The following is a 12,055-nucleotide window of genomic DNA, read 5'->3' as shown; positions in this document are numbered from 1 at the left end:
ATTAATATATTTTTTATTTTTAAAATTTCATTAGAATGATTGAAGAATTTTTAAAAATCTAACAAATATTTTTTTATATTGAATATCTATAAATATTGTACGAGTGTCAGTATTTGATATATGTGTGTCTGAATGTCGGTATTTGATATATATGTGTCTCTCAGATACGTCATTCCATATATACAATATTTTTCAAACTATACTCAATCCATATACAATATTTTTCAAACTATACTCAATCCAAATTTAATAAAAATAGGATCTTTTAACATCGTAGTTGAATAGTGAATTAAAAAAAAAAATACTACTTCCGTTTAGATATTTTGTAGAAAAATAATGGCGATTTAATTCCTTCACTCTGAAATTCAACAATCAACTTGTTTATAACTCCTTTGTTTTCATCAAATGCGTTGTGCAATGCGTTTTGTCATTATGCAACTGCTCAATGATGAAGCAAATTTTGATGTGCCTTTTCGTTTTTTATTTCTTTCTATTCTATGCATTCGCGTTTATGAGACTTTAACGTTTCTTGCTTTCAGTACACATCCCTCTCGTTTGTTTTTATATACAAAAAAAATAACTTCACACCAATTAATAAAATCATTAGATTGTATTGTTTTTTAAAAATATTTTTCCTCAACTTCATGACGAAATCATTAGTTTGATTTAGAATCAATCAAATAATAATCTAAATACGTTTTCAAAATATGTGCTTGTGTTTCTCGCGGCTCCGTAAAAACATTATTAAAAAACTGTCTCTCAAAAAGTAAAAGCTTGTTTGAGCATTTAATTACTAATTTATTTTGTTCAGTTAATGTTAAATAACTAAAGAAAATCAATGTTAGACGAAATGTAAGGATGTGGGGATATTTTTGAACTTATTTAATAAACAAATTAAAGTTGTTTGTTGAAGGAAAGGGTTGTTTGAATTATAAAATTATAAAAGTAACGTTGGGATTCTCTTAAAGTGTGTTAAAAGTTAAACAAAATGTGCTGAAATAAGATGCTCTGAACATGTGATCTTATTCTTGGAAAAGTATAAAATATTGTTTGAAGAAAATTTGGTTCTTCGAATCTATCACGTATTTAAAGTAATCTCTCAACTATCCAAAATGATATGATTGCTAGGTATTCAAAAGACCTTATATTGTCATGGTTTAATCTTGAATTGGAATTAATATTTTATTTTTAGTGTATAAAATATGATAAAAAAATTATATCGATCAATGATTAAAAGTAGATGATTATTGTTATTTGAAGTGTTTATTTAGTGGATATATTAAATTAAATAATAATAATGTTTAATATAAAAGTTTTTATAAAAAAAATATGTAATGAAATGAGTGAATTAGAGAAATGGTGTGTTTTGTTTATTAAATATTAAAGGACGGCGAAGTGAGAAATAGCAATTAAGTTTGTTTGAAAAAAAGTGGGAGAAGTGGTTTTGAAACAAATGGCACGCGTAACTTTAATGAAACAACACAAACACTTTAAGCGCATTAGACAAAGTGCTCAAGTGGTCCACCAAATTCAATCATTTTTATTTTATTTAGGATACCTTGGGTTCACGTCCACTAAACAAAATTGTGTAGATTAATTTCTCAATCTGTATTATTCATTTATGAATTATATTTTTTAAATTTAACTTAATTTTATAAAATTAACTAAAAATAAAATAAATTATATATTATAATTTATTTTATTTTTAGTTAATATAAAATCTTTTATACATCTTTTTATATTAAGGATATTGAATATGAAAAACAGAAAGATCTAATGATAAAATATATTAACAAACTCAATCAACCTAAAATAAATTATTTACATATCATATTATAATAACTTTCATAGTTGTGAGTGAATTTAAATTTTGAGATTTGTTTTAAACTTTCATATTATTTGTTTTCAGTTATATATTATAATTTAATTATATATTTAGATAATATGGAATCTTCAATACAATATCTACAATAATATAAAAAACACACTAAACTTTAAAGAATATGAATGAACTAAACTAATCTTGTAGTTCAATAAATATTCAAATGCTTATTTTATGTTTGTAGGAAATGAGTTATAATTACTTTTTTTCATTAACCTTATGCACAAGAAGTTTTTCGAACTCTAATCCAACTATATATGCTTTGTCCGGTATGTGTTTAACCATTAATTGGTGCAATATAAGTCTTTCAATTAAGATATAGGGAGAACGAGGGATCATTTTTATAATCACTTTTTCATCCTTCACATATGATTCTAATTTTTTTATCTTAAATTCATTAATATACCATCGTTATAATCAATTATCGCATTCAATATATTGTTTGTTTTGGAACTTAAAGTTTCATCATCTTTTGTCCTTTAAAAACGTTTCAAATGATTATGTGAAGAATGTGTATTTAAATTATTATTGATATCTATTAAATTACACCTAAACTATGTGAACATATTAAACGAATCGAAATAGCTTGTATATCTAAAGACTTGTAGTATTTATGTTGATTTTTGTTGTTCTATCTTAGTTTTTTACTAACTAAATATAATGATACATATTGTACTACTTTCTACTTAGTCAGTAAAATATTTTGTGAACCACTTGTGAAAGAAACTCCACCCAATAATTAGTCATTCATATAAAATATTTAATTTTTTATTAATATTAAAAAATTTATTGGAAAACCTAATTAATTATAACTTAATGCGATTTTCTTGTCAAATTACAAATTTTCCTCGGCAAAACATCAAGTAAATTTGTTTACATTACGTATTTGTTTAACGGTATATAATATTTGATGACATCGCTTTCGTTTCGTTCATATATGTTATTGATATGTTTTGGATCATTTTGTTGAGATTACATGCTTGTCTTATGTAAATATGTTTTTTCTATTTTGTTTTTTATATTTTTGCCCGAAATATGAGTATAATGACATATATGTGTTTGTCCCTATTAGAAATAATGCACGATTCCACTGTTCACTTTATATACAAAGAAAAATGTTAGACAAAAAAATGTATTCCTGCATTGTTTTTATTGTTTTCAAAATTAGGATTTCAGAATAACTTTAAAATAAGATAGTTGGAAAATAATTAACCAAACAAGGGTTTTTTTCGTTTATTTATAAAAATATTTTTTTCTTAAAAACAAAAAACAGGCAAAAAATTAATTAACTTACATGTATTTTCAATCCATAAAAAAACTAAGTAAATATGTATTTGAGAAAGAAAAAAAAATCTATTCAAATATCATCTATTCAGACACTGTTATAATGAATTCTTCAAACTGAAATACATATATGATAGAATGTTTCTAAATAAATTAAAAAATAAACGTAAAGTGATATTATAATCATCAGAATACTAATTAAAGCTTAACATGTATTTTTATTAATATTTTGTCAATGTTTTAATTTTAAAAAGTATTTATTAAAAACCAGTGATGATGAGACGAATTAAAAACGTTAAATTATTTTATTAATTTAAAATATTGAATAAAAAATAAGATATAATATATGTAACTACCTTATTTATACTAAATAATAAATATACAACTTAATTAAATTATATTTATAAAAACTATAACTATCTCAATTTAGAATGTTTCTTCTATGTTAATTAATTATAGTAATTAATACTTTGTATTTTTATATTAAATTAACTATAGTTATTTATAAAGACTAAAAACTATACAGAGTTATATTTATAAGGATTAACAATATATTTTCATTTTTTATTTTTAATCAAATAAACTGAAAAATACATAATGTTATAACCCGTTTCTAGATTAATTGGTTTGACTTTGTCAAAGTTATCACCATCATGTTATATGTTGTGATTCACGAGTAGATTTTATCCTTTCTATTCCTCCTCCCAAGAGGCAAACCGTTGACTATTAACCATTGACTATAGTACCATCTTTATCACATTAATCTTCCTATTTTTTTCAGAAAAAAAAAAATCATTGCACCCAGCATCCAGTAAAAAATAAATTAAAAAAATCAATTTTCTGGATGAGAGATAAAAGTGTTTCGATAAAGTTAAGAACCGTTTATATATTTTTTTTCACTAATTTACAAAAACATTTTTTAAAAATAAAACTGTAATAAAATACTGATCTTTAAAATAAATAATATTTCGAATACAATAATTGATGTAATAATTTTATGGGACTTAAAAGTTCGAAAATATGATATTTTCTCACAGAAATTATTATTAAAGTATTATCTTTTAAAATATATAACTTTGACCCAGTTAACACTTCCCAATGAAACTGTTCATTCTGAACTTGTATTCACTCAACGTCAGAGCATTAACGAACAGTTTCTAAAACCAGCAAAGATGTAAAAGAAAAGTGACACGTCAAATGTAAAAGGAACACAGCCTCTTTGACTGCATTTTTAAGCATCTCTCTCTCTACACACAAAAAGTCATAAATTCACATTTGCAAAATAATAATGATAATAATATTCTTATTACTATTATTATTCATTTACAAATTATTATTATTATTGATTATGTATATATAAAGTTCGCATGCATTATTATGGATTTTGATATCCCAACGCTAAAAGAAAAGAGTCACTTTAAAGTTCAATCATCATGAAAAGTTGCATAAAAACGTATGATCAAACTTCTATAGAAGTTATACAAAAACCAAAGTATATGAGAACGAAAATAAGGGAACAAAAATAAAAAGAAAATAATATTTATACCATTAAATATCGAATCGTCTCCAACGTATTCGTATCTGATACCGATTTAATAACATAAATTTAACTATAATTAAACAATTAAATAATATAAATATTAATTATAACACACATTTTAATCAAGATCTAATAATAATAAAAATATTATAAATAGATACAACAATCAAAATAAATATATTATGTACCTGTTTGGAGTAATGGGGCCCAGGCACGGTTGGTTGACGTAATGAGATTGCTGACGTGTCGATCTTCTTCTCCTTCGGTCGGTCGTTCTTTTTTGGTGTCTCCTTCAGTCGGTCTTTCCTTCTTGGTGTCTCCTTCGGTCGGGCGGGGGAGGGTACCTGCGAAGGCACTCCGACGCTCAAGTAAGTATGAGATTCTAAGCGCGGTTTCGTAAGTGAATGAAAAACGTACCTTTCTCTGGCTTGAGCACAGTATTTATAGGATTGCCTAATGGGCTTTCTATCCCTTGGGCTCAGGGTGGTTATGGATATGTCTTGCCAGTCGTGCTCCGAAATACCCGGGAAACATATTTTCTTTAAACGCATATTCCTTATTCTTCGGAGTTGTATCTTAACCACCTTAGCTTGTCACATAAATGCCCTTACATTTATTGTGCATTCGGTCGGTCGATCACGTGCGTTCGTCCGGTGCCTACCAGTACATATTACATACGAAATACTTACTTAAACAATGATATAATATTTATTAAAAAAATCAAGTCACACTTACATTTTAAATATACACATAAAAGTCTAAAAGGTCCGGATCTTCCCAATAAAAGTTTTTATTTATTTTTCTTTTCTTAATGTAAATATTCATGTTGTGTATTGTTAAAAAAAGTTTAATAAATATTTGAAATGAATTTCATAAAATTATTTTGTTAAAAGATTATGAGGAAAATGAAAAGTAGAGAAGTCTGATGGAAGCAGAGCATTTAAGCCCTACTTTTAAAGTCAACCTTATTGGAAGAGTCAACACGCAAATACACTCAATCAACTACTTTACATAAATATTTATTTTCTTTTCTAAATTTGCAGAAGGTCAGTGTCTCCACTCGTTATATTTTTTACAATAAACATTTTAAAAAGTCAGTTTAATTAAATATAAATAAATTTTACAAATTATTTAACGGATTAAAGTAACTTTTTGAAATTTGAGGACCAAAATTAAATGTATCAGGAATTTGAACATAAAGCATAAAGAATTAGATTAAATAAAAATGATTTAGTTTTATATAAATATGAAGCAAATAGTTTTATGGAATAATAAGAAGGTGAAGCACTTAGTACAAGTTCCATTGGGCAGCAGTGCAGGAGAATAGGAGAATGTAGTGACAAAATAACCTTCAGATATTTCTTATCATACAAATAAGTTGCTCCACAATTTTCTTTCTCAAATACATTATAAATATTTTATAAACTCAAATTTAGTTTCTAAAAAATTAGGGTCACAAAACGGATAAACGATTCCAGTGGTCAAACTCAGTATTGGATGTATATATTTAGTTGTAATCATTGATATCACATATTTTAACATTAATAAAAATATAAGAAAAATAATAAAACTAAATTAAACTTTAATATTTTTATCAACAAAATTTTATTATCTAATAAAATAAAGTAAATATCAACAAATACTTCGATAAATTAAATGATGTATAAATAAATGTAAATAAAATTCTATATAAAATCCATCAAAATTTAATTTCAAAACATACCAAAATAAAAAATTATGGATTGACGGACTAGCCTATCTCACTCCGTTTGTAATCTGTTGGGTTTACAAGTTAAGTAGAGTAAACCGATCAATACAAATTCAAATGATTGATCTACCTCACTCAAATAGTGACAGATTAACGGACTAACACTTTGAACTCGACTCATTCTCAAATAAAAAAATGACCACTATCCAAATACGAAACTTATCACTCAATAAGATAAGAACTAAATGCTATCAAAATTTATTATAAAGTATTATTTATTAATGCACTTTCAATGTATCATTTCATATAAAGTTAATATTTATTATTAACTATGGACCAGGATTCAAATTATAATATATATATATACGTGTGTTTAAAAAATAGAAATATAAGGAAATGTGTATTTAGTTATAAATGTCTATCTCTTAAAATAAAACTACATTAAACCGAATATCCAGAAGTTATGATTCGATCCTACACTGTTGAGGTTTTACTCGAAAGACTTTTCTAGAAGAAATAGTTTTTCAAAAGATAAATTATAATATACTATAACTATTAGGATACATTACAAAACCTACAAAGTCAACTAAATTAAATAAAAAATAATAATTTTATTAATGTGACTTATTTACAAATGCGCGTTTAATTTATTATTTAAATTATTTTATTTATATTTTTTAAAGTAGTCAAAATTAAGAATGATAATCCAAGCTCATTCATAATCTGCAATAAACAATTGCATAGAGAATAGATATTTCAAATATAGTTAAATTCCATTAATTTACAACCGGCGTAAGTTTTATTATATTATATTATTTATACGTTGACTGATTAAATAATTTTATTCATCTTTTATTAATATTCTATTTTAATAATTATGAATCTAAATTTTATTTCATGTTTTTTTTAATATACGTCTTTAATTATCTGGAAATTGTTAATATGCACATGTTTATTTTTGACTTTATATTTACCGTAAATAATAATTTTTATTGAGATATTGAATTTTCTAATTATTAAAATTACGAATGACGTTGATTTCTTTAGTTTATACGAATCGGTCTGAAAGCGTAGTATTGATGGTCAAAAAGCAACATGTCAACTCAAAATAAACTATTATATTTTAGAAATCAAAGTTGACTTGTGATGATTGCTCATGGCATCTAGAGAAAAAAGTGAAAAAAACACAATGTTGAAGATGAAGATCCACCTCTTTTTTTTTAAAAAAATAAAAAAAAAAATAAATAAATAAATATATATATATATATATATATATTTAGCGTTTATGATTCTATAGTTTACTTTTTTTAAGACTATTTTTATTGTTAGTTTAATTTATCAATTCAATTCCTCTACTACTAAATTAAATTAATATTTGAATTAAATTTAAACTAAATTATTAACATATTTTATAACTACTCTTTTCCATTTAAATTAATTTTATAAAAAAAAAAATTAAAAAATAATTGTTGGACTAACTTGTCATATTTTCTTTGACAAAGTGGTGGTGGATTGGGCTCAAAAGAGTTCAACTAGTATGTTTCGTCGGCTATAAAGAGCAGAAATCATTTCAAATTAAGCCCATGTTCATCATAGAAAACATTAGATAAATTGACACGAATAATTTAAAATTAAATTCTCTTACAATAATTTTTACCTTTTTCTTAAAAGAAATTAAGTGTATGTATTTTATTCAATAAATTTTTATAAATTAATTATAGAAAACACAACACTACTCTATTCACATAATGTTATTGTCCAAATATGTCAACACACTAAAGTGGAGTTACTGGGTTTTGAGAAACGATTAAAGCCCAATATGAATGCAGCCCAATCTGAATGAAGCCCAATCTGTTTCAAGAGTCATAAATTTGTTAAAATAAATTAAAACTGTTTTTCGAATTTCTTTTGGCTGTAGTAATGGTTAACGCAATGAACGTGACCTATGTACGAACTTTCTGTGATTTTCGTTCACATGATACATAGATCAAAATCAAATTTTTAAGTATCACCTTCACTATTTTAGTTAGAGCGTAAATTTTAAATTTTAAAGATGACGTATTTAAATTTTATCATTTTTGTTTGAGAAGTATTATTAAAAGAATATTTGGTGCTTGCAAAAGCAAAACGGAAAATTAGGAAGCATCTTAATGATAGATTTATGAGATATAGATATTTTAAGAGAATTAGAATTAGAAGAAAATTTCAATGGTGGAAAGGATATTGATACTATTGACCATGAAGAAAAACAACAACTAATATAATTAGCATATGTAAAATTCAAGGAAAAAAAATCATAAATGCTATAAAAGATCAAATTCCAAAACAATGTTAATATTGTTTCATCACTTGTATATAGCTCATTTCGTTTCTTATCCTTAAAACACATTTTATTATTTCTGTAATAAATTAACTTTAATCCAGAGATATAACAAATTATTGTTAATGTAAAGTATAAATAGTATAAAATTAAAAAATAGATTTGTTTATTAGAAGGACACTAAAAAAAATCATTAAATAATAATCAATTTTTTAAAATAATTAGTTAAATTAGATACCATTTTAGATATTAGAAAATAATTGGTATTTAAAGTAATTTCTACTATTAATAAAAATCTATAAAATAAATCTATAAAATAATTTTTAAATTGATATATTAATTAGTTTATAAAGTTTTAGGTACTAATGTTTTATATTTTAAATTGATGTTAAGAAGTGTACTTTAAGTATAAGTTAAAGTCATAAAACCGGCTTATAAGGTAAAGTTTACATCCATCTATATACAATGAAATGTCTCCATATCTAATATACGTGGGATCTCTAATAATTAATCTTAAAAGATCAATAAAGATTATTTTAGAATATAAAGTAGTTAGTAATTAACTTTTGGTAGGTAATGGGTAGATACCAATTTAAAAATTAATTTAAATTTTTTTATTAATAATATAAATTAATTTATATATCAATAATTATTTTAATTTATAAAATGATATTTAATGTAATAAAATATTAAGTAATTATTTTATTTTCTAAAATTAATTTTTATTCAATGATTTTCTCTGATAGTCCAAACAAAAATATTTATTTAAAATTACTTATAAAGTTTTTTTTTTTTAATTTATAAAAGGAAAACGATTTTATGACGCGTTAAATCATAAATAAACCGATGTCAAATTCTATTTATATAAAAAGAATTTAAAAATAAAAAAGTTTTTGACAATATTTTTTAGCACAACCAAACTGAATGATATGATAGTTGTTGGGTGTGAAATTGTGTGTACTGCTATATGATCTTTGTAATGAACAGCTTCCACAGAAAACATACGTAATTGGATTCTAAGCACAGTGAGAAATTTCTAAAACATAACACTCGCGCATTTACCTTGCATGATTTTCAGGCAGCCATGGCTACTATCCTTGTCACTTTTTGACATCCTATCACAGTGTTTCAAGATTGAATGAGGTGTTATAATGTTAAAGGCATGCAAAAGAGAAAGTAGTAATTAAGAAGTATACAAATTTTGAAGATCTCTACAATATTAAAATAATACAGAATAAGTTAAGTTATAAAATCAGAATCTCTAATTTATGTAGATATTCAAGCATAATAAATTTCTAATAGTAACTAGTCTGCACCATGGCTTACATTTACGTTGCCGATGATGTTCCCGAAAGGATAGCACCCACTAAATCCATTGGAACATTTGTGTTTGAAAGGGTGTGAGAAAGAGGGGCTTCTTCCTTGTTGACCTCGATCTTTGTCTCTCATGGAAAACGAGGGAAATGGTGATGAATGATATGACAAAGAGCAGGAAGAGGAAGAGGAAGAAGGTGACCTAGAAGATGTTGGTGGCGACTCATGATGAGACTTTCTTGGCCCTACAAGCCTTGGCAGAAGGGTTGAGAACATGTTGTTGGGCTTGGAGCTTCTCCCCTTGGCATTGCGTGAGTTTGAAAAATAGGAAGGTGGAGGTGTGAGAGGTGGTAGAGATGTCTCAGACAAGGGGTGTTTGGGAGTACCAGGTTGTGCCTCCCAGGTAAAAGGAACAGCTACTGAAGTTCCTCCATAGTACAAAATCCTTGAAGAGGAGTTTGGGGTGGTGGCTTCCTTCGCCATTAGCCTAGAGAAGAACCTATCATCCTTTGTTATTGTGAAGGACATTTTGGATGACTGATTCTTCCCACCCTCACTCAACATTTTGCAGGATATTTCTGAGATTCAGCCAAGTTCTGTGTGTGTATGTGTTGTGTTGGCTTATCAGATCTAAATGCCTCAAGATCTGAAAAGAGAGTAAAAAACAGTGTGATAACTATTTTCTACAAATTTGTGTGTAGAGAGGTTACGGCAATATTATGTTTGGTTTGAAGTGTTCACGTTACTCAACAATATAAACAACTAGCTTCTCCTACTTCCCTGACAGGATCTTTATTTTATTCATAATCATTGTAAAGTGGACACCTACTCAGATTTTTAATTCATCATAATATTTTATATATCAATAATGATTTTTAGACGCCAGAATACATCTAGCTTAGGTGGATGTATAGCTTACGTGGCATGTCATTTTGTCATTTTTGCAAAATGACATCGCTGACGTGGCATGGCGTTTTTGTAAAAGGGAATTTGAATTTTGTTTCACAAATCCCTGAACCCTAACTGGGTGCTGCTCAAACGCAAGGAGTGTGGGTGCGAAGCGGTTGCGGTTGCGGTGCGAAGCGGTTGCAGAGCGAAGCGGTTGCGGTGCGAAGCGGTTGCAAATCGTGCTGATAGAGGTCACCGGAATCAGAATCAGAATCAGAATCGGTACCACTCCAAATCGCACTGAGAAAATGGGGCTGATTTTGGCTTTCTAAAACCTACTCTTTTACTACAGAACCCTAAATTTTAAAATTTTGCCACCTCAACAATACTGGCCCCACATCATAATACTTTATTATATTTTCATCCATGTCAGCAGTGTAATCTGGCTCTAACACTTAATTAAGTTAGAAATTGTACCGGTACGGGGGAGACATCGGGACCCACCCGGCTGCCCGATGCCGTGTCAGCCTGACCGAGACCATGAGAACCTGGTCAAGACCTTTGAAGACTTGACCGACCGGCCGTGGGCCGAGACCTTTGGAGACTTGGCCGAGACCTTGGAAAACTTGGCCGACAGGTCGAGACCTTGGAAGGCTTGGCCGAGACGACCGAGAGGTCGAGACCTTAGAAGACTTGGCCGAGAGGTCGAGACCTTGGAAGGCTTGGCCGAGACGACCGAGAGGTCGAGACCTTAGAAGACTTGGCCGAGAGGTTGAGACCTTGGAAGGCTTGGCCGAGACGACCGAGAGGCCGAGACCTTAGAAGACTTGGCCGAGAGGCCGAGAGACCGAGACCTTTGGAGACTTGGTCGAGAGGCCGAGACCTTAGAAGACTTAACTTAGACGGCCGAAGACCACAGGTATTTGGCCGATGACCGACCCTTACCATGGGAATTGGCCGATGGCCGAACCCCATTACAACTAACGCTCAAACCGAGATCAGTGAAGCTAATCCATCATCAAGAATTAGGTAATGCAATCCTAAGCGGTATCCACCTCGATAAACGGGCCCAACAAGGTAGGCCCACTAGAATAATATAAATAGCACGCATTTCAAGGA

At 27.8% G+C, this 12,055-nt stretch overlaps 1 protein-coding gene across 1 annotated transcript; it reads right to left on the bottom strand.

Annotated features, from left to right (window-relative positions):
• Nucleotides 1–9,917: 9,917 nt before the first annotated feature.
• LOC137815127 (uncharacterized) lies at nucleotides 9,918–10,790 on the bottom strand. Its single transcript, XM_068618175.1, has one exon. The coding sequence runs from the start codon at nucleotides 10,610–10,612 to the stop codon at nucleotides 10,040–10,042; it is 573 nt and encodes a 190-aa protein (XP_068474276.1). The 5' UTR covers nucleotides 10,613–10,790; the 3' UTR covers nucleotides 9,918–10,039.
• Nucleotides 10,791–12,055: the final 1,265 nt, after the last annotated feature.

The sequence above is a fragment of the Phaseolus vulgaris genome, chromosome 1, assembly GCF_000499845.2.
Source record: "Phaseolus vulgaris cultivar G19833 chromosome 1, P. vulgaris v2.0, whole genome shotgun sequence".
In the NCBI taxonomy this organism is placed as follows: Eukaryota; Viridiplantae; Streptophyta; class Magnoliopsida; order Fabales; family Fabaceae; genus Phaseolus; species Phaseolus vulgaris.
This window is presented reverse-complemented; position numbering and strand designations above follow the sequence as displayed.

Coding starts and splice junctions, on each gene's coding strand:
- LOC137815127 (XM_068618175.1), bottom strand. CDS start 10,612: ATGTTGAGTGAGGGTGGGAAGAATCAGTCATCCAAAATGTCCTTCACA.